General features: G+C 39.8%; 1 protein-coding gene across 1 annotated transcript in view; it reads left to right on the top strand.

Moving 5' to 3' along the window:
• The first annotated feature begins 10,577 nt into the window (after positions 1-10,577).
• The window catches only part of LOC108713520 (atrial natriuretic peptide receptor 1), a 44,945-nt gene continuing 32,226 nt past the window's right edge, over positions 10,578-23,296 (top strand). Inside the window, exons 1-4 of the mRNA XM_041591046.1 lie at positions 10,578-10,670; positions 11,810-11,900; positions 15,506-15,638; positions 18,929-19,448. Coding sequence (XP_041446980.1) covers positions 10,578-10,670; positions 11,810-11,900; positions 15,506-15,638; positions 18,929-19,448 — 837 coding nt within the window. The remainder of the gene's footprint in view (positions 10,671-11,809; positions 11,901-15,505; positions 15,639-18,928; positions 19,449-23,296) is intronic.

Raw genomic sequence — 23,296 nt, forward strand, 5'->3', positions numbered from 1 at the left:
ATTGTTAACCTGCTTGGTGCTTTTCTGTGACCAGTAGGAAAAGCCAAATAATGTTTCACATTGATGATAATGTTTTCCGAATAAATACCAGTTATGCGCGCAAAATGAAACTATGATGGAGGTGTAGAAGAATTATGACACAGCAAACAGATATGACTATGGGACTAGTTGTTGATTTCCACCAACAAGCATTTGTCACATATGCAGTACTTCACCTCACACTTTTGTAATATAGCAACCAAACTATAATAGGCGAGCGCTATGCCACTAATCAAAAACAAGACTCTCAGAAAGCATGCCTATTGGCAGTTAAAACTCATAACGAACTATTAATAATAACAAAATTGTAGATGCCATTGACAATCGGACATAACATTGCGATGAATAAACACATCGAAAAGGATTACAAAGCGTTGTCTATCGAGCTGAATGACGCCATGCTTAATGTGCTAGAACATGAATTTCATAACCTTATGATTAGAGAGTTCAATAAAACATCTATGGCTCTTCGATTTGCTGTGTATGTGCTATTTATATATCCCTTTGACAATAGATAGTTGGAGCTTTCTCCTTTATTAAAGCTCTTCAGAAACTGAGTGCTGGTCTGTAGGATATAACTGCCTGCTGAACTCATAAGTGGCATATGTCCATAAAAAAAGAAGGGTTGGTTTATACACTTTCACGTTCTAACTTTGGTTTCAGTATGTTATCATTAGAATGGCTGGTGATATGGCCTCATAGCAATACATTGATGGCGATTCGTCTCGAATGGTTATTATCCTACTCTTTGAAACTACTACTTTTTTTGAAACAATAATGATTTCAGCTTTCTCTTGCGTTCTGAGACTGCTGGAAACTTTTCCTAAATCATTTCATCATAAAGAGGGTGCACTGAAGACCCACACTAATACAAAACACTGAGAAAAAGCAAGGATAACATGGAGCGGAAGCTTGATCCGCTATCGATTGTGATACATTTAAACGAAGCTCTGCTCTCCGATACACAATAATAAAGAGTAAACCAATTGCAAATTGTCTCGGAATATCACTCTCTACTATACTAAAGGTTAATTTAAAGGCGTACAACCACTTTAAAACAGCTTTGATATCCCTGCACAAGTATGTCTCCATTTGTGTGCATGTCCAACAAAAAGATGTTTGTGTTATTATGATGAAACTGCTGCCTAATATTAAATGAAACCACATATATTAAAATGTGTTGCATAGCACTATTGCATAACAGAAGTAAATAGTGATTATGATCTCTATAAATGCTGCCTTCCTTAGCACTGAGCTCAGTTTAATGTTGAGCAGACAGTGTACAGGGTTATGTGATGACTGCTGGAAGAGGGTTTCAGCTTCTTTTTGTGTTTATTGTACAGTCTGTCTCATTATGCTCAATAAATCTGTTAAGAGTGTTTTATTAATGTATCTATTAATGTAATAAACAAATGGCAAGTATCACACTGGAATGGGAACCTCCAAATAAAGATGAGGTAAATAAAAATAAAGTACTGTAAATAAAATCAAGAGCAAAGGGAAAGCTACAATGCTAGTTCAAGGTATTAATTAATTAATTATAGATTGTTTCGTATTAAAGCATGGTGTGTCCTGCTATAGCAAGCTAGAGTAAGACCGTTTATCAATCCAAGGTCTAAAGCATTATGAGTACTAGATTCCATACTTGTACTAACTAAATCCCATTTGCTTTGCTAGAACAGCTGTTCCAGGCAAGTTATTGTTCTGAGTCATGCAATCAAGATGCATACTTGTATAGACAAGAGCTGGGTTGGGATTACACTTTCTAGAAGCCCACCATGCACCCCCCCACTATGAGCAGAAATACAGAAAGGTCTGTTATATATATAATGGGCACGCTTCTGCAATTCTGTACATAACACTGCATATAAAATGTAAATAAAGGGAATTTGAACATATTTATGAATTGCAGTGGCATAACTAGATATCACTGGGCCCCACAAATTATTATCTGGCCCCCAAAATGTCTACAGGTTGACCTGTTTTACCAATATTTATTGAAATTGCATATGAATTAGGACTTCATGGGGCCCCTATACCTCCTGCCCCCCCCTGCAGCCGCAGGGCCTGCTTCCTCTGTAGTTACGCTCCTGAATTGTATATTATAGAACAAGCTGTATGGGACCAATGCTGGATGGTAGTAATGTTACAGACCACGTAGAGCACCCGTATCCTAGGAAGCACAGGCATTTGTAGTGGGTACTTTTATTATCTAGTTGGAAAACAGGTTACTGTTCACCCTAGATATGAGTATTGTATAGTGCATGAGTAGGTCACATGCTGATGGAGGTGTAACTCAATTTAGCTAGATTAAACCTTGTCATACAACTAGCTGTGAGAAGCTTAAGAGCATTTGTTAGTGTTACATATATATTGTGGATTATCTAAGAAAATCTCCTAAGAGGCGTCACTTCTCCATCTCTATGTGGAATGTTAACACAAAAAAAAAAATGATGGGAAGATTTTAGTTAAAATTCGGCATAAACTACAACCTATTTCCTGTTGTTGCCAGGAAATTAAATCAGAAACTCGGCAATGCAATAATTAACTCACTCTAGAAAAACAATCAAAGTTTTTTTTAAGCTTTAGTATTCTCTAAGATCATTATTAGTTTAAGCTTATTATCACTAATCCTCTCACTCTTCATCTGCATGCCCATTCACATATCTCGATGTTGAACTCACAATGTTAAGACTCACATGTGGCTTCTCTCATAATTTAAGAAAACTAGCACAAGTTTACTCACAGACAAAAGTTTATCCTATACATTGGCAATCCAACTGCCAACCTATTGCGCAGACTTATTCTCGGAACATAGCATAATCTTGCCATGTAAGGGGCAAAGCAGGGGAAGTGCCTGTAAGAGATAGCACGAAAGATGTACTAAATAGGGGTGAGGTAGAACAGAAGTTACTAATTCACTGGCAATTGGACGTGATTTGATAGCAGAGCGATATACGGGCGCACACCCTACCCAGTGACCGTCTCATTTTATTTTACCTCGAGACTGCTTTCCATTTTTTTCTGTATTTATATGGACATGTTTACGAGAAAAATGATAATTATAAGAGTAGCAAAATATTTTATTTGTATTCTTTTAAACGAGTAATCTGCTTCATATTGCTCTATGTGTCTTAAAAGCGAATCTATACACGGCGTGGTGCTCAGCAAACAGTTTCCTAGACATGAACTATTTAGTCAATTTGTTAAATGTGAGTTGAAGAAAGTACTTCTGTAATCTGATAATGAGGGTTGAGAAGAATGAGACACGACACCTGGTTATCACTCTGACTCCTCGACAAGAGATTTGGGCAAACCACTCTTAGAGAGCCATTTCATATAAGAGAGAGCTAGGCAGCAATATGGGTTACATAAATTCGGTCACAGTGTTAAAAAGTAATCTAGCCCAGTGATAGTGGACTCACATATCTCATAGTCGCATGAAGGAGCAGGCAGAATAAAGAGCGCTACACATGCCGAGCGTAAGATCCAGAGTAGGTAGGTGCTTGGCATCAATGTGACAGAGAGAGTGAAGGCAAAAGTAAGCGGAAACATGCAGAGTTCACTTCGCTGACTCCAATATTGGCAATCGGAATGAAATACCCTTAGAGGGCACATTGCATCTAGAGTGAGAGTGAGGAACTAGGGTCGCTCTCTCTCTCAGCGTAAGGAGAGAGGTAGGGCACATTAGTTCGATCGGTATGATGCTAGAGTATGAGAGCACACCATTGCAACTCTAGTTTTATCAAAGAGGCGATATTTTAAGGAGTCTCTGCTAAGGTATAAGTGCTAAACTATTCTGTGCGCACGATTTGCAATGTTCTCTTAATACGACAGAGTCGTAGGGCACATGCATATTACAAGTTAATGAGGCAGGAGTAGGGCTAACTAGATCGCTATGATCAATTCATGTTTGTATAAAAGTGAACAATGCAGCTATGTTGTGCCAACAATATTAAGCAGTGGTGAACGACAGGTCCTTTAAGGTATTAGGTCACATGCATACCGTCGAGCCTAAGACAACAGCTAAAGCAGTAGCTAGTGCAAAACTGAGTAAACAAGTTAAGGTGGGAAGTAGGTCTCTTATGAACTAGAGAGAGTAATGGAGGATTGGGCAACATGCAGGTAAGCAGAGTACGGCCACAGATGACAATATTAAGTAAGGAGAGAGATGATGTAACTAGTGCTTTCATGGATATAGAGTGGACGATTAAGGAGTACATCAGTGAGTGCCTCAGCGGCTTAATGACACACATGCTCTGAGTAAGCAGAGTAGGGCACATGCTACTTGAGCCTCAGGTAAAAGTAGAGATGAGTTACGCTGAGGTACTGTGTCGATAGGTATAGCAGAGGGGAGCTCAAAGGACAATAAGCTCATAGGTAAGGTTACGACGTAGTACATATGGGGTACACAGGTCTGGTGTTAAGCAGAGTTAGGAGCCCACTATTGACCGTGTATATAATTCAGTATGTTAAGAAGCTGCGGGGTTCATATTAGGGATCAGTAAGAGTTTTGTATTGCAGAGGGCACATGCAGGTAAGCAGAGTAGGGCACTTTCAGGTAAGGAGAGTAGGGCACATGCAGGTAAGGAGAGTAGGGCACTTTCAGGTAAGGAGAGTAGGGCACATGCAGGTAAGCAGAGTAGGGCACATGCAGGTAAGCAGAGTAGGGCACATGCAGGTAAGGAGAGTAGGGCACATGCAGGTAAGGAGAGTAGGGCACATGCAGGTAAGCAGAGTAGGGCACATGCAGGTAAGCAGAGTAGGGCACATGCAGGTAAGGAGAGTAGGGCTCTTTCAGGTAAGGAGAGTAGGGCACATGCAGGTAAGCAGAGTAGACCACATGCAGGTAAAGAGAGTAGGGCTCTTTCAGGTAAAGCAGACTAGGGCACATGCAGCTAAGCAGAGTAGGGCACATGCAGGTAAGGAGAGTAGGGCACATGCAGGTAAGCAGAGTAGGGCACATGCAGGTAAGCAGAGTAGGGCACATGCAGGTAAGCAGAGTAGGGCACATACAGTTAAGGAGAGTAGGGCTCTTTCAGGTAAGGAGAGTTGGGCACATGCAGGTAAGCAGAGTAGGGCACATGCAGGTAAGCAGAGTAGGGCACATGCAGGTAAGGAGAGTAGGGCACATGCAGGTAAGGAGAATAGGGCTCTTTCAGGTAAGGAGAGTAGGGCACATGCAGGTAAGCAGAGTAGGGCACATGCAGGTAAGCAGAGTAGGGCACATGCAGGTAAGGAGAGTAGGGCACATGCAGGTAAGGAGAGTAGGGCACTTTCAGGTAAGGAGAGTAGGGCACATGCAGGTAAGCAGAGTAGGGCACATGCAGGTAAGCAGAGTAGGGCACATGCAGGTAAGGAGAGTAGGGCTCTTTCAGGTAAGGAGAGTAGGGCACATGCAGGTAAGCAGAGTAGGGCACTTTCAGGTAAGGAGAGTAGGGCACTTTCAGGTAAGGAGAGTAGGGCACATGCAGGTAAGCAGAGTAGGGCACATGCAGGTAAGCAGAGTAGGGCACATGCAGGTAAGGAGAGTAGGGCACATGCAGGTAAGGAGAGTAGGGCTCTTTCAGGTAAGCAGACTAGGGCACATGCAGCTAAGCAGAGTAGGGCACATGCAGGTAAGCAGAGTAGGGCACATGCAGGTAAGCAGAGTAGGGCACATACAGGTAAGGAGAGTAGGGCTCTTTCAGGTAAGGAGAGTAGGGCACATGCAGGTAAGCAGAGTAGGGCACATGCAGGTAAGGAGAATAGGGCTCTTTCAGGTAAGGAGAGTAGGGCACATGCAGGTAAGCAGAGTAGGGCACATGCAGGTAAGCAGAGTAGGGCACATGCAGGTAAGCAGAGTAGGGCACATGCAGGTAAGGAGAGTAGGGCACTTTCAGGTAAGGAGAGTAGGGCACATGCAGGTAAGCAGAGTAGGGCACATGCAGGTAAGGAGAGTAGGGCTCTTTCAGGTAAGGAGAGTAGGGCACTTTCAGGTAAGGAGAGTAGGGCACATGCAGGTAAGGAGAGTAGGGCACTTTTCAAGGTTAAGAGGAGTAGGGCACCATGCAGGTAAGCAGAGTAGGGCAATGCAGGTAAGCAGAGTAGGGCACATTGCAGGTTAAGGAGAGTAGTCACATGCAGGTTAAGGAGAGTAGGGGTCTTTTCAGGTAAGAAGAGTTAGGGCACATGCAGGTAAGCAGAGTAGGCCACATGCAGGTAAGGAGAGTAGGGCTCTTTCAGGTAAGCAGACTAGGTACATGCAGTGCAATTGCAGGTAAGGAGAGTAGGCACATGCAGGTAGAGTAGGGCATCATGCAGGCTAAGCAGGGAGTAGGGCACATGCAGGTAAGGAGAGTAGGGCACTTTCAGGTAAGGAGAGTAGGAGACACTGCAGGTAAGCAGAGTAGGGCACATGCAGTAGGGTCAAGGAGAGTAGGCGCACATGCACTAGGGGCCAACATGCAGGTAGTAGGCAGAGTAGAGGCACATGCTCTTTCAGGTAGGAGAGTAGCGGCACATGCAGGTAAGAGAGATAGGTGCAGGTCGTAAGGCGGATGCGAGGCTAATGGCTCAGTAGGGCACTTCAGGAGAGTAAGCAGGTAAGGAAGAGGTAGGGAGTCTAGAGTAGAGCATGCAGGTAGAGCTAGTATGCAGGGCGATAGGCACATTTCACAGTAGTAGCGGAGTGAAGTAGATAGGGACAGCAGGTATGCAGGTAAGGAGTAGTAGGAACAGAGTAGGCAATGCAGCAGTCAGCGAGTAGGGCACAAGCAGGAGATGTTTTTCTTTCAGTGCACATGCAGGAAGACAGTAAGAGTAGGGTGCAGAGGGCACATTTCAGGTAAGGAGTAGTAGCACGAGGTAAGTAGAGTAGCACCATCAGAGGTAGAGGAGAGTAGAGTCAGAGTGCTTAGGGCGCACATGCCAGCGTAAGCAGTAAGGTAGCGTGCACATGCAGTTAAAGGAGAGTAGGGTGGGTACTAGCAGAGTAGGGCACATGCAGTGAGTAGGGGGCAAATCAGGTGAAGATCTCCAGGTAAGGAGAGTAGGGCACCATGCAGGTAAAGCAGAGTAGGGCACTTTCAGGTAAGGAGAGTTAGGGCACATGCAGTAGGCGGGCACTTTCAGGTAAGGAGAGTATGCAGGTAAGGAGAGTAGGGCACATGCAGGTAAGGAGAGTAGGGCTCTTTCAGGTAAGGAGAGTAGGGCACATGCAGGTAAGCAGAGTAGGCCACATGCAGGTAAGGAGAGTAGGGCTCTTTCAGGTAAGCAGACTAGGGTACATGCAGCTAAGCAGAGTAGGGCACATGCAGGTAAGGAGAGTAGGGCACATGCAGGTAAGCAGAGTAGGGCACATGCAGGTAAGCAGAGTAGGGCACATGCAGGTAAGGAGAGTAGGGCACATTCAGGTAAGGAGAGTAGGGCACATTCAGGTAAGGAGAGTAGGGCACATGCAGTTAAGCAGAGTAGGGAACATGCAGGTAAGCAGACTAGGGCATACATAGGGAGCATAGGGAAGGCAGAATATGACACACAGGCAGAATACAGCAGGAAGCAGGGAAGCCTATCAGGACATCTACAGTGACACAGTGCTGGTGCCCCTCCAGCAGTTTGTATGAGGGGAGAACAGGTGAACAATGTGGGCAGTTTCAGTCTGGGTCTCAGGTGTGAACAGTACAGGGCTTTATGTATGAACAATAGAGGTGTTATATGTGTGAACAATGCAGAGGGGATTACAGGTGTGAACAATGCAGGGGGGATTGCATGTGTGAATAATGCAGGAGCTTTCTGTCTGAATATGAATTGTGAACAATGCAGGGGCCAGTTAATCTCAGTAATGATACCTTTTAAAGTTTACACATGGTAAGCAGTCACAGCAGCCAGACTTTCATATGGGGGGCTACACAAGGGGGTTGTGGGCCAGAAGCGGCCCACGGCAACCAGTTGGCAGAACTGCTGTAGAGATGCTGAACCTTAAGGCTGCCCCATTTTAATATATAATATATGGCATTTGTAGCCATATTTGTGTTTAGAGTTTAATTCTCCATTAAGTTTAAAAAAGGAGGCAAAGACCTGAATGTTATTGCTATCTGCTCTGGTGCAGCGCAGCACTTATTTTACTAAAGGGCGAATGTAAAAATATGTCCCCTCTTTTTTAACACAAATTCATTCAATTGGGCTTATGGAGTTTAGGTACATAACCACTATATAAACTGCCAAAAATAAATATAAATGCATTTAAAATCCAGCCATAGTTTCCATTTTGTTTTCATTGTTTCCTTTGGGATAACATTAGAGGCTCTTGCATTGAGCTCACTGAAACTAACCACCTTTTCAGCTCTTATATCTCTAAATGATAACTAATTATAGAAAGTACATAGATATATGGAAACGTCCAGCATTGCTTAATTTGATTTGTTTGAGTTAAAAAATCCCATAAGAATAATTTGCTGGTTATTAGAAGCAAACAGCTGCAGGGATTAGGAGTGTTTTTCCCAAAAGTATACAGATATATTCTCTCTGAAGTGTCACTGGGGCCGTGCGTTTCCTGGAAACAATGACCTTTTCCAGAGGAAAACATGCAATTTATCACACAGAATCCCTCATTCAATAGCCATTTAGATCCATTCACTGTATGCAATGAGTGCATTGGTTTAAAGAGGGCCTAAATAGGGTGGTTCTAACAAAATCTAAACATAAATTCTATCATATATGTATACAATACGTGTTTTCTGTTGGTAAAGTTGCTATAAAGCTTTAGGCTTTTTAACTATGCTAATTTACAAAAACACTGCAGATGTATTAAGGGTTCTTACAGTATATGCCAATAACATATTTCATGCTTTTATATGGCAGTGTAAAGCCATCTGAACTGTAACATCTTCACATTTTACAAACTATTACAAATTATTCCCAACAAATACAGTATATATACTGTATATTAATATTACTACTGTCTAAGTTACACTAAACCTTTGAGGTACGGAAAATTTCTTTTACATAAAATCTTTTGTTTTTTAACAGACAGTTTTCTTACAATCATTTTACATAAATGGGTTACAGAATGCAATTAGGATAGTAAGGGCCTGTCCACAAGAGCCATTCCGATTTAGTAGTAATGGAAAATAAGTAATAGTATCCATTAATTTGAAAAGTATAAATCTTGCTTAAATGTGAATTCCATTCACGTCAAAGTAATTTAGAATGTTTCCTAAAAACTGCAGGTTTATTAATAAAATTGAAGAAAAATTCTTTACCTTTAGATCAACACGGGTCAGAGACAATGACTTAACAATTTATTGATTTGTTAACAAGTCTTAAAGCATAAGGATAAAAATTGGGTAAATCAGTAATACAGTATGTGCAAAATAAAAAATGTTTTTAATAGATAAAATATGTAAAATATAAAGGCTGGATTGACTGAATGTCTAACATAACAGAACAGAACCCAACTTCCTGTTTATCAGCTCTCTATCTATTCTGTTCAGTGAATTTGCTTTTGATCCTCAGCATGTAGGTCAGATTCAAAAAGTTATGACCCATATGGCCCCCCTAAAGTCATTGATTGGTTACTGACTGCTAACCAATAAGAGAGCTGCCCTACAAGGCATGGCTAGCAGTACTTAAAGTGTGCAACCTAGTGCCACCTCTTGTATCACCCCACTTACCTCTATGGGGAAACTTATTCCTACTGCACCTCCAGAACATAGTATGCTACAAAATCTGGCCACAATGGGGCTAAGTGGGAGATCGACATGTTGGCGCATGCGCAGTTGGAGCAATTTGCCGGTTTACAACAACTGTGAATGCGTTCCGACTATTCTGTATAAATAGGCCAGACTTGCCCCAGTGCCCCAAATGTAGAGCCCCAGAGGCAAACAACCTACACCTCATCTGGCAATGTCCTCAAATTCAAACATTTTGGGCACAGATTCTTGCCTATATCCAGGACAAAACGTCACTGCCCAACCTGTTAACCCCCACGATATGCCTCTCTGACATAATAGATGAGGTCACCCAAAGAGCAGCCATGAGAATTCTCTTCCTACTGTTTTATGCTAGGAAGTGTATTCTATTGAATTGGATGTCTCCTCAACCCCCTACAGTTAATGGCTGGTTAAACCTGATAAAACAATACTCCCCTTGATACAGCTCACCTATGTGGTAAGAAGGTGCCCCCAGAAATATGACTTTGTATAGCGAGACTGGGTAGAGGCTACCAAATAACCCACAATCCTAGTGATACCAAGGTAACAAGGCTGAAGAGACTCTAACCCACCACTCCAGCTGCCTATATTAATGCTATTAAGACATGTTGTGCATTAAGCTTTCTCTTTAAACAAAATAAGGATATAGTGCAATATACTTAAGATGGCCAACTACATCAACGTCATCCCTGGTGTGGCCAGTTCTACACTCACTTTTATCTGGTTCATTAAGAATTCTACTGCTTCATTATACATTTTTCACAGGGAATACATTTTACCTGAAACGCAATATCCAAGATTAAAACTTCCAAACGATTGCTTTGTCTGATTGATGGGCGCTACAACATGAAGCAGGGCACTACTCCAGTAAAAACTGTAGCAAAAATGGAAATTGGGGAGCTCAACATGCTGAGTGCAAAGGATCTCTTGGCTTTGCCTGTAAAATGCAGCCACTGTCCTACAGTATATTTCCTTTGCTTAGGGTACTCAGAGGCCCACACAAATGTTGCACCACAGAGAGTAACCCCTGAAACCAAAATGTGTAAAGACCTCTGTGCTTAATCATACTTTCATTTATAAAGCTTTGCTTTGGAGTATGTTTAAATATTACAGATGAAGCCTCCATTCCATTGATTTAAGCATGGCCCATGGGAATTACCAAGCCTACAAATAAATCTCACAGCATGTGTCCAGGTCACAGACCTGCAAACATTCTCACCTTGATCTAGCATTCGGTGGATTGTATTGTGATGTCTACTACTCTTTCTTGAGTATCTGGTGGCTGCTTTTGTCCAGATGCAGCTTTTCATCTTCTCGCTGCTACTCTGCATTACGGTAAATATATACCTATACTTATACTATATTTGTATATCTCTAACAGCAAGCTTACAGGTAATAGTTGACGCAGTTCTAAATTTACATTGCTATGCTACAAAACACATGCTGCCCTTAAAATTGACTTTTAATGCGAAGTAAAATATATTTTAACACATTAAAGCTTCTTGAGAAGCAATTGAATCAGCCTTTGTGTAGGATTGGTGACTATTGTCTGACAGGTGAAGGCCTAGGCTTAACTACAACATTAGGGCCACTTAAATAATGATTAATAAGTATTTGTGGGTGCATTGCTGTCCAAGAAAACTGCTTGCTCAAGCTGACAGCTGTACAGAAGATGATCACTGTAGCATCATTTTTTCATTGAGATTGCACTTTAAAGCTGTAGCAAAGCATTACAACAAGGTTAAGAATTATGTGATGGTACAGGTATGGGATCCGTTATCCGGAAACCCGTTATCCAGGAAGCTCTAAACTAGGGGAAGGCCATCTTTCATACACTCCATTTTAATCAAATAATTCTAATAATTCTGCAGAAATTTACTTCATTTTGAATGTATAGAACAGCAGCAACAAAATACTTAGTTCATATCTTTGGTAGCACAGAAGACAGGTCAATAATATATCAAATTCTAATATATATTATTTTTGTTTAAGGTATGTAATAATGTTTAAAAAATATTCTTCTTGAAAATGGCATGAATATTAATACTGATATTATGTTAAAATGTTTTCTTAACTAGGTGACCCACTGCTGGCATGACCTGGATAATACGGAATTTGACTGTTGGCCAGTGGAGCAGCCCAATGAGCAGAATATGATTGATTGCATGGGTCTGTATCAAGAAATGCATACTGATATAGTTTGATTGTATTTAATTTTATTACAAATTAAGTACAGGTATATGCTTTAGATTTTTGGAAATCCATTGTGCATTGCCATTTTCCATTGTGCATTGCCATCCTACATTTTTTTTCTTTTCTCTGCTATAATTACATAGTACCTTGTACTTGATGATAACTAAGCTAATATTAATCTATATTCATGGTAAAACAATTCCGAATTTTCTTTGTATATTTATGGCCGAATTTCAGATTGCCTAAGCTTTTAGGCGCAAGCTATCTTTAAGGAAACCCCTTTGGGTAAAATCACAGAAATAGCACATCTTTTTTTGGCCCGAAACACAGTTAGTTAGGAAACTCAAGCAGGGTTTCCTTCAAGATGAAAGGCTCAAGTAATCTTAACTCAGGCCCAAAAAGTAGCTTTTAAGGCATAGTGCTACAGACAAAAAATACAGAAAAACAGTAAAACCATAGTAGTAGATAACAGATCCCATATCTGCACATAAACAAGTAAAACTTTGGAATGTAATTAGTATTTCATAAATGAATCATGATAATTAAATATTGTGATTGCATAAACCTTGCCTTACGAGTTTTCTTCAGTACCTAGAACTTATTCATAACCCTAACACACTGGCCTATGAAGAACTGGGTATAGCATGAGCCGAGCTTATGCTGCAATATCTACAATAAATCTTCTTTGATTTTACAAGTCTGCTCTGGATTATCTTTTCGAGTGCCTGCTATACTTAATATCCAGTTCATTTAGCCAAAAGTAGCCTCACAAAGTCCAGTAGCTCTTCTCCAAATCCCTTCATTTAGGATGCCTGCTTAAAGGGATACTGTCATGGGAAAAAATTTTTTTTTTTTCAAAATGAATTGGTTAATAGTGCTGCTCCAGCAGAATTCTGCACTGAAATCCATTTCTCAAAAGAGCAAATCGATTTTTTTATATTCAATTTTGAAATCTTGACATATTGAATCTAGACATATTGGCAATTTCCCAGCTGCCCCAAGTAATGTGACTTGTGCTCTGATAAACTTCAATCACTCTTTACTGCTTTACTGCAAGTTAGAATGAGATCACCCCCTCCCTTTTTCCCCCCAGCAGCCAAACCAAAGAACAATGGGAAGGTAACCAGATAGCAGCTCCCTAACACAAGATAACAGCTCCCTGGTAGATCTAAGAACAGCACTCAATAATAAAAACCCATGTCCCACTGAGACACATTCAGTTACATTGAAAAGGAAAAACAGCAGCCTGCCAGAAAGCATTTCTCTCCTAAAGTGCAGGCACAAGTCACATGACTGGGGGCAGCTGGGACATTGATAAAATGTCTAGCCCCCATGTCTGATTTCAAAATTGAATATAAAAAAATCTGTTTGCTCTTTTAAGAAATGGATTTCAGTGCAGAATTCTGCTGGAGTAGCACTATTAACTGATGTGTTTTGAAAAAAACATGTTTTCCGATGACAGGATCCCTTTAACAATTGAAGGCACCCTTAATTCCATAACTGCATCCCATTCCGCAGGGAAGCTGTGGTAATCCAGCAGCCACTAGAGACAACACCCCACAGGAGGGATAATAGGTATTATTATTTCTTTAGCAAAGGGACTTTGTCAAGTGAAGAGACTAATCCACTAATTATTCAGAATGAACCAGCCAGCATTCTGTAGGGCTCATTTACAATGCCCCTAGGCAGAAGATCAAGAGTGCACCCCTTAGAGCATGCAAACTGTACTTCTACCCAAGGACTGGCTGTGCTCTGTATCTTGCACCAGAAAAATTCCACCACTGCTCCCCAATATGCTACCCTGAATGACTTGCAATTTAGGGGACAGGTAGGGGGGCAGGAAAGGAAATGCCTACATGCCTTCCCCTGCTTATGAAAACAGACGTGATGAATGCATGTAGCACTGTATTCATTGGGATATTCATGCGGCTGCAAGTCTGTGTGTTCTGAAATGGAGCACAGAGACCTCCAGCCATTCTGTAAATCAGGAAATAAGTCTGAAAAGTACATACAAATGGCACAGCTGTTCTTGCATTGTGCACAATGACCTCCCTGACATAAATACCCCTTGGATGTGTGTAGTACAGAGGTCTTCGATGCCTTTCGATGCCTTAGCCCCCTTTGTATTGCAAATCTTCTGAGCTTCAAACAGGGTTACAGAAAGAAAACACTCTTGTATCAGTTATCAAGCTACACTAGTAGGGGTACATGGGGCATATAATAAATATTCACTCAAAGTTTTACCCTAACTGGGCAAAAGTCTTGGAACCTTGATTATAATACCGATGAGTAATATTTGGGGGATCCCTGTATCAAGATATTTACAAGATATACAAGATTAAGATTACAAGGATTTAAAGGTGTATATCTTAATAGTATAAAATATGAACCACAATGTTACCTTGTGCATTCATAAAATTTATTTTTTGACAGAATATTCCTTTATTTTATCATTATAAATATCCTTTATGTTAAAGTGTATTTTTCACTGCCCCAGTGTGAAGATTTATTCTGTGCTGAACTGTTTGACCATCTGGAAATTCTCTAAAGAATTTACTCATGGGTGGAGAAATAAATATAAATAGAGTGACTTTGCTTCTGAGTGTTTTTAGCTCTAGGAACTTAAATTATACTGTAATTCAAACTTGTATCCATTTGAATTTCAATTAATTGTCTTCCTTTGCAAGTTAGTAGCATGTTGCACAGTAGATGATCGTACTATATATGAGCTTCAACCTCTTACCCTGTTTCTTCAGTTGCCTAATGCAGCTTTTTATATTTACTTTTGATGAACTACACATGCATGAAAACAATAAGGTACTGGCTGTACTGTCCACAAACAAATTACATAGCCAAATCTCACGCACAACTTTGCACAGTAAAGATCTGATAAGATAGTTGTTGTTACTCATAGTGAACTAATCAGTGACTATTTTACTATAGATTGTTTACACTGAAACTAGCTGGCAGAAAAAAAATGTATATGCAGGGATATGTATGAATCATCCAACCCCTGCAAATACCACTCAATTACTGGGTGGCCTTACAGGGTTATACAATAGGTCCCATCTGGAGGAACAACTCCCACAGGTACAAGAATATAACTTAATTGTGTATATATTATCTAAACAACTGCACATAATGTAGACGTTAATCCTATCCACAAGGCAGTTCTATAGCCAGAGTTACTTTTAGGATCTCTTCCCCATGATCTGTTTTGCACAAATATACTGCATCAGTCAGGACCCCCCCAGCAACACTACTAGTTCTACAAAATGATCAGTTATGCACAATTATATAAGAAGGGCATATTATCCAGGGTTATTTTGGCCTTCGCATTCTTGGCAGCTCCAGGAGCTGCTGAGTCTAATGCTTCAACATATCTGTAGAACTGAGCTTCCCATTGGAAGTGTGTTTTAGAAACTGGATAGATATCTTTATATGTTTAGGGCCCCGAAGAAACAAGTCAAATAAAGAAGTGTAGCCCTGTCTGAAAGTGTCTGTCCTGGTGTTAATTGATAAATATTGAGAAATAGACATTAATTCAAATAAATAATATGTTAAATTATTATTTTAAATAGGTCTGGAAATGGCTTGGATTATAAGGCCTCCTGAGAAAGTTGTCAGCGGGCATGAATTTAATGTCACTTACTCCGTCTCTGTACCAGACAGTTTTTACCAGAAAGCAGTGAATCAGAAGATATTGCTCTTCAGGTAAGTCTATTCATTTTATAAAACAGGAATTTTAATTATTTTATCTCTTTTAATATATATTTGTTTTTAGTAATGCTAGTGAAGCCAAGCAATTTTGTGAGAATGTGGAGTGCCCAGCTGACTGGAAATACGCTACAGAAGATAACTGTTGTATCTATCATGCGAACATCCACTCGTGCCCCTTAGCATTCATGGTTAGTGCCTCCAAATTTTCCTATATAGAATATATTACAGAAATATTTTTGTTATTCTGGGTTACTGTTTTTGTATTAATGTTCCCTGTGCAGTTTTCTAGGTACTGAACATTTGGTAAATGAATATTATCATGACATAATACCCATCTTCATCACATAATAACCATCTTCATTTCTGCAGTACAGTTTAACCTTTTTATTTACCTGATGCAAAAAAGTCTATATATTACAAAAAAAACTATATATATATAAGATTTATCAAAATTAGAACATTCTTGAAATCATTAGACGGGTTTGTTCGTAGGCTTAGATGCATCTTGGCAGATTTGAGATGGGAGAAAAGTGAAAAAGCTAACTCAGATTTCATCTCAACATTTGATAATCCAGACCTTTAGCATAGTGGCTTTGTGTTCTCAGACTTTGTTTAGCTTTCTCTCCACTGTGCTAATTGCTATTAAGACTACTGCATGCTGCAACAGACAGTCTGAAAGCCATTTATTATTGTGGTTTCCTACCTTTATCAACATGTTGCTTCAACTTTGCACAACAGGTTTTTCTTTCATTCACTGCATTTTCTCTAGCATCCAATATAAACAGTGGAGGAAAATCTGGGTACACATTAAGGCACACACATGGCACTAGCATCTGCTGCCAAAAAGGAGGGTTAAGTGTGCACCAACCATGTGGCAATATCTGTTTTAAATATGCTTTACAGTAGTCAATAACTACAAGAATCAGGACGTCTCTCACTCTGTGACTGGCTTAAAATGTGTTTTAGGGCAATAGCACATGGGGTGTTTTTCTGTCCACACTAAATAGCGAAAATATGGCAGAAAATTTCATTCCAATGGAGAGCATTTAAATCCCCAAGAAGCTTGTAGATAATGGGTTTTAACTGACATGCTTGTGAAGATTTAAAATCTCTACATTTTGCCACTGGCGATTTATGTTCTGTGAGCTGTTGTGGAATTAATCCCAGGGCTTTAAGAAAGCTCAATCCTCTGCCACTGGCTTTTGTACAAAGTTGGAGACCTATTGCTGGTCCAAAGGTCTGGACAGAAGGCAAGCTGGAAAGTGAATATACAGGACAGGGGTCAGGGCAGGCGGCAGAAAACACAATTAATGTACAGGCCAGGCCAGGGCATTTGGTGAGCAATAAAAAAGACTAAATGTACAGGCTAAGAACAGTCAGAAACTAGAAGCAGGCAAGATCATATACCAGAGTATATTGTGTAAGAGTTGGACTTGCAGGGGGTTGATTTATAAGAGAAAGTTTTATTATGATGTTAAAACTCTATATATTTAATTATGATGTGAATGGCAATACAAGATCCAATAAATGATCCAATCCCCCAGGTCTCTAATGAACTCTGTACCTCTAGCTAATGAGAAACAGTCAGGGTCTTATGGTAGAATTACAGTTGCAGGACCATACATACATAACCACGATACTGCCCACAAATAATATCACCAAACATGACCCTTACAGAGGAGAGGGTAGCAAGACAATTGGTCTGGTGTACAATCTCTTCATTTCTTCTGGAAATTGGTTAAGGGCAATTGGGTCTACAAAAACTAATAGTTTTGGCACACCAATAGGATGAGATTACTTGTTACCCTGTTGTCAAAATAAAATAATTTAATAAATGCCAACTCCATATACTAAGGTAGTACAGGAGCAGCCATGGCCACCTCTGCTAGGACTACTTCCGTGGCCTAAAGTTCAGGCCAAAATGAATGTGATGAGTAAAATATTAGTTTTGCAACATCTAACAGCTTTTTTTTTATACACTACACATACTGTATTTAAAGCAAAAATTGAGTTTCGGAAAAAGTCACTATGAAACGGGCTTCTGCCAGAAGCCTACAGGTATACTTTTTGAGCGAAGGCTGCTTTTGTTGTACTACAGCCATTGTTATGTACTTCAATGAGATCAGTCGATTATCTCATATGTTCTAAGAAAAAAAACAATCCCGTAACTGCTTAGAAACAACAAGAAACATTAGCCTCTCAACACTAAACTAGCCATTAACTGTAATGTAGATATCATTGAGGCTGTTAATTCATTTGGCTTCTCTTACTGTAAATCTATATGAATAATTCATTAGCCTCCCCACAATAAATATCACACAGTAAAGTAAATGTAATATATGGATGAAAATCATGTGCACTTTCAGACTGTCATGGGGCGGCTTAATTCATTTTCATACATATTCATCTATATGAGAGAACTAGTGCTGTAAGCAAAGGTATCACATTTGAAGTAGAAAAATATAACCCTGCTTATGAACATATCCTCTCCCAATACTTTTTTCTATTAGACAAAATAATACAGAACCTTTCTGTAAGTTGAGAGGATACTAAATCTTAATAGGCATTTTGCTGTATTTTTGTATAAAAGTTTACATATACATACAAACATTTCGCCATAACCGATTCACAATTAAAACTGAATACTCTAATCTCCCCCTATCTTTGTGGGGGAGAATAAACCTGATCAAGATGATCTATTTACCAAAATTTCTATACCGCCTCCATAATGCCCCCATATACATTCCCAAATCAGTATTTAAAAAAATCAACCGATTGATACTTCCCTTTATATGGAACCGTAAGGTACCGAGAATTGCCTGGGAGAAATTGACAGCGGAGAGGGAGGATGGTGGACTAGCTTTACCCAACTTCCAGTTGTATTACGTAGCGGCCCAAGTGTATTACCTGCACTGGTGGTATCATCCAGACCCATATAACCCAAATATGGCACTACATGCAAATATATTAGGGTCACTGGAAGGACTTAAAAATCTACCCCATCGGAAAATTTCGGACGCAGGCAATCTGCCATCCACCATCTCCACTCCTCATAGAGCCTGGACCCAAGTGTTGAAAATATTTAAGAAAGGACCTATTCAACTCAACTCCCTCTTACCACTATGGGGCAACTCCAATCTGCCTCACTTCCGAAACCTGGAGGACTTCCTCTTCTGGCCAAGGCAGGGCATCAAATACCTGGGCGATCTTTTGCAAAACCATACCTACCCTTCACATACTGAACTTCGAGCCAAATGTACATCTCAGAACCTCCTACTTTTTAGATATTTCCAAATTCGGCACACTTTTAAGGCCCAGTTTGGTACACTTTCTCCTGTCCTTTCCACAATGACAATTGAAGAGACCCTCATAGCTGAGCAACCGATAAAGTTGGTGTCCAGGCTATACAGAAATCTTCTAGCCAGTGTCCCCCCTCCATTCCATACAGCTCAGGTACGATGGAAAACAAACATTCCAGAGCTGTCCCAGGATGACTGGGACGAAGCAACAGAAACTATGTATCAAAGCTTAATAGCAATAAGGGATAGACTGATACAGTACAAGGTGTTCCATCAACTATATATCACCCCACTTAAACTAAAGGCAATGGGTAAGAAGGACAATGACTCCTGCCCCAGATGTGGAACTCCTGAAGCCAACTTTCTACACATGATCTGGTCTTGCCCAATTATAAATACTTACTGGTCGCAAGTAATGGCTTCGCTAGCAAACACACTGGAGTTCCCACATATACTCTCCCCCACTGTGTGTCTTCTGGGCGTGGTGGAACACCTTGTACCCACTGTCAGTGCAAGATTAAGGTTTAGAGCGTTATTATTCTATGCTAAGAAATGTGTGATTATGCACTGGATGGGACCTACCCCTCCCACAAAGGACTCCTGGATTAACCTAGTTGATTCACCTATATCCAAAATAAAGCTTACCCATGAAGCAAGAGGCACAGCAGATAAATTTCAAAAGATATGGAGTCCTTGGTGGGAAATGGGCCCGGGCGTGCAACCTAGAAATGATCCTGCAACCGGTTAATACATATGCTTACATGGTACCCGTAATGACTTCTGATGTTAATTAAACTCAAAATCAAAAAATTGTGGCGAATAGCAGGACACCAATAGGCAGTAGGTGACCTTGCATTTGCCACTAAGTAAGCTAGTTCAGGAAGTGGTAACACTGAAAAAAGTAACAAAGTATAATTAAAACGTAACTTTTACTGCTATAATTCTAAAAAACACGCTCACAAAGACACACACCCACTAGCCAACCAATCCGTCGGCAGTGCTGGACCGTTTCCATAAAATTGACATGTAGTTAAAACTACCCTGACGAAGCCGAAGGTATCGGCGAAACGCGTAGGGCGGGCATAGGTGGACGGTGGAGTGCTTAGCTCCCACGCAGTCCCAACGTAGATAGGCAGGTCTTGCACGGGGGTTAACTGCTTGGAAGGGAGGGAGCGGGCGGGTTGTGCACTCCAGGTATATGGAGGGTTAAAATTTAATTCCACAACAAATAATGATGTCTTTTTGAGACCCCACCGTCACACCTTTTGCGCAACTTGTTTTAACTACATGTCAATTTTATGGAAACGGTCCAGCACTGCCGACGGATTGGTTGGCTAGTGGGTGTGTGTCTTTGTGAGCGTGTTTTTTAGAATTATAGCAGTAAAAGTTACGTTTTAATTATACTTTGTTACTTTTTTCAGTGTTACCACTTCCTGAACTAGCTTACTTAGTGGCAAATGCAAGGTCACCTACTGCCTATTGGTGTCCTGCTATTCGCCACAATTTTTTGATTTTGATTTTGATTACACCTAGTGTGTTTGAAGCTTGCAGTGGGGTGGAACACTTATACTGAATTGAGCTCAATCTTTTCCTTGTTTATGATGTTAATTAAACCTCAATCTAAACTGCAACATTTGAGAGCAAATAATTCAGGACCAGTGTCGCATGTTTTAACTGTACACATGTTTATTGATATATTACTATAATTTTTTCTTTTTTGTAATGTTTTTTAAAACAAATAAAACATAACCTTTAAAAAAACAAAAAAAAAACTGAATACTGTTAGGAGACAATAGGGGGAGTACTTATATACAAGTGAGAACTTATATACGATGTAGTAAGACTTGCTTAAAATCATGCAAACACAAATATATATTTATAATACAATACCAAGTGGCCAATGTTTCCTCTAAGCTGTGTGCTTGTGCTCACGCTCACAAATTCTGAAGCCATCGCACACAACAAATTGTAATTTCCATATAAAATCAGTGTTGGATTTACAAATGAAGAGCCCCTAGGCCGGCCAACTTCTGCACCCCCAATGCACATGTGCAATGCACATGAACGTGCACATTATCTCACCTATTCCGGTTGGCTCCGCTGCTTCACCTGTAACTTTGCTTTAGGTGTCCTGTAGGAACCAGGAAATATAGATGTGGCTGGGCGGCATGCCACCCCTAAGAATGTATTGCCCTAGGGGCCTCAGGCTTTGTGGCCTTATCACAAACACGCACCTGCAAAAAATGCTGTATAACACATAAAGTACAGGAACAACCATTAGCTACTAGCAGAGATTTGAGGATCTCAACTTACAACCTTTTACCAATACTGTATAGATACAATGAAAGTTAATCATCTTTGATTATAATTCCTTAAAGGAAAACTATACCCCCAAAATGAACACTTAAGCAACAGATAGTTCATATCATATTAAGTGGCATATTAAAGAATCTTACCAAACTGGAATATATATTTAAGTAAATCTTGCCCTTTTACATCTCTCACCTTGAGCCACCATTTCGTGATGGTTTCTGTGCTGCCTCAGAGATCACCTGACCAGAAATACTTCAACTCTAACTGTAACAGGAAGAAGTGTGGAAGCAAAAGACACAACTCTGTCTGTTAATTGGCTCATGTGACCTAACATGTATGGTTTGTTGGTATGTTTGTGAGTACAGTGAATCCTACGATCCCAGGGGGCGGCCCTTATTTTTTAAAATGGCAATTTTCTATTTATGATTACCCAATGGCACATACTACTAGAAAAGTATATTATTATGAAAATGGTTTATTTACATGAAGCAGGATTTTACATATGAGCTGTTTTATGCAATATCTTTTTATAGAGACCTACATTGTTTGGGGGGTATAGTTTTCCTTTAACAAGGTATAGAGTGGAAGGATTAATGAATTTTGCTAGTAAGGGAATAAATGACCGAAGTTTATGTAAAAGCAAACACAGAAAATTATGAAGATGGAGACAAGGAACTAGCTAAGACTGAGAAAAAAATTATTTAGGATAATGCCACTATTTCTATGTTCAGCTTTTATTGATTCAGGTTTATTTGGAAGATAGATAATTATTGACCTGAGAAAGAAGGCCTATGTGAGGCCAAGAGAATAGATACAAATAAAAAAAAATACTGATACAGGATTAAGAGGCATAAGAAATTGTCAATAAAAGATCATCAGCCAACATCATCACAATATAGCTTTTTTGCTGGATCTTTCTCACAACCAAAGTGAGAAAGATCCAGCATTAAACACTGGAAGGTCTAGTGTCCAATGTGGCTTTCTACAAAATTGCAACAATGAAAAATTACAGGTGCATTATGTGACCAAGAAGTGTTTGCTGATTACATTATATTCCTGATAATAAACCACAACATTTCTTGTTTACTTACAAGATATATAACCACAATGCAATGAAATGTACTTTGAAAAGAAACAAATTATACGTACATGGAAAGTCATTAGTGATTAAAAACATGTATAGGGTTTTCAAAAAATGTGGTCACAATATTGTTTCAGATATGGTGTTCAGATAACCTATCACTGCAACCTTATTCCAGGCATCATTCACAAATAAAGGTGCACATTTACAGTAATACTGAGCAACCAGGCTTTAGTCTAGGGTTCACCCTTTAATAAATATGTCCTTCAAAATCCTATACAAGCAAATAGAGAGCAGTTGAGCACTGTGGTGAAGAGAGGTCTACCCAAATTTGCCCTAAATTGCTCATTAGTAATTATGGGTTATTGCTGTGCTGCAAATTTGACAAGTCTATCTTCAATATTGAGCAGCTTATAATAAACAGGTCAACGGCTCTTAGTGTGAGCCAATATGAAACAAAGATATTAAAAATTATGTTGCCATCAAAAAACACAAAAAATAAATTGGTTATTTATTAAATATTTCAGGACTTAAAAGGCCTAATTTACCAAAATGTGTCAGGTGCAAAAAATGGGTGATAAGAACCCTGTTTAAGCACCTTGTTCTTTGCATGTTGCACCTTGCTGTGACTACAAAACACATGTGGGTTGCATTATGTATCCCTGCAAGTGTTCTGCACTGAATTTTTAATTTTGCAGCTCCTTAGTACAGCAGTTAGTAAATTGGCCTTATGTTTTTTAAAACAACAATCTTACCATGTAAGTGACACCCATGATGTGCTTCACTGCACCACAATGTTAGGCTTTAAATTTGTGTATTTTACAGCTGGAAAGGAGTCAATATTAAAGTACCGTATATACTCGAGTATAAGCTAACCCGAGTATAAGCCGAGGTACCTAATTTTACCTACGAAAACTGGGAAAACTTATTGACTCGAGTATAAGCCTAGACACAACTAC

Source organism: Xenopus laevis, chromosome 4L (assembly GCF_017654675.1).
Source record: "Xenopus laevis strain J_2021 chromosome 4L, Xenopus_laevis_v10.1, whole genome shotgun sequence".
NCBI classification, from domain to species: Eukaryota; Metazoa; Chordata; class Amphibia; order Anura; family Pipidae; genus Xenopus; species Xenopus laevis.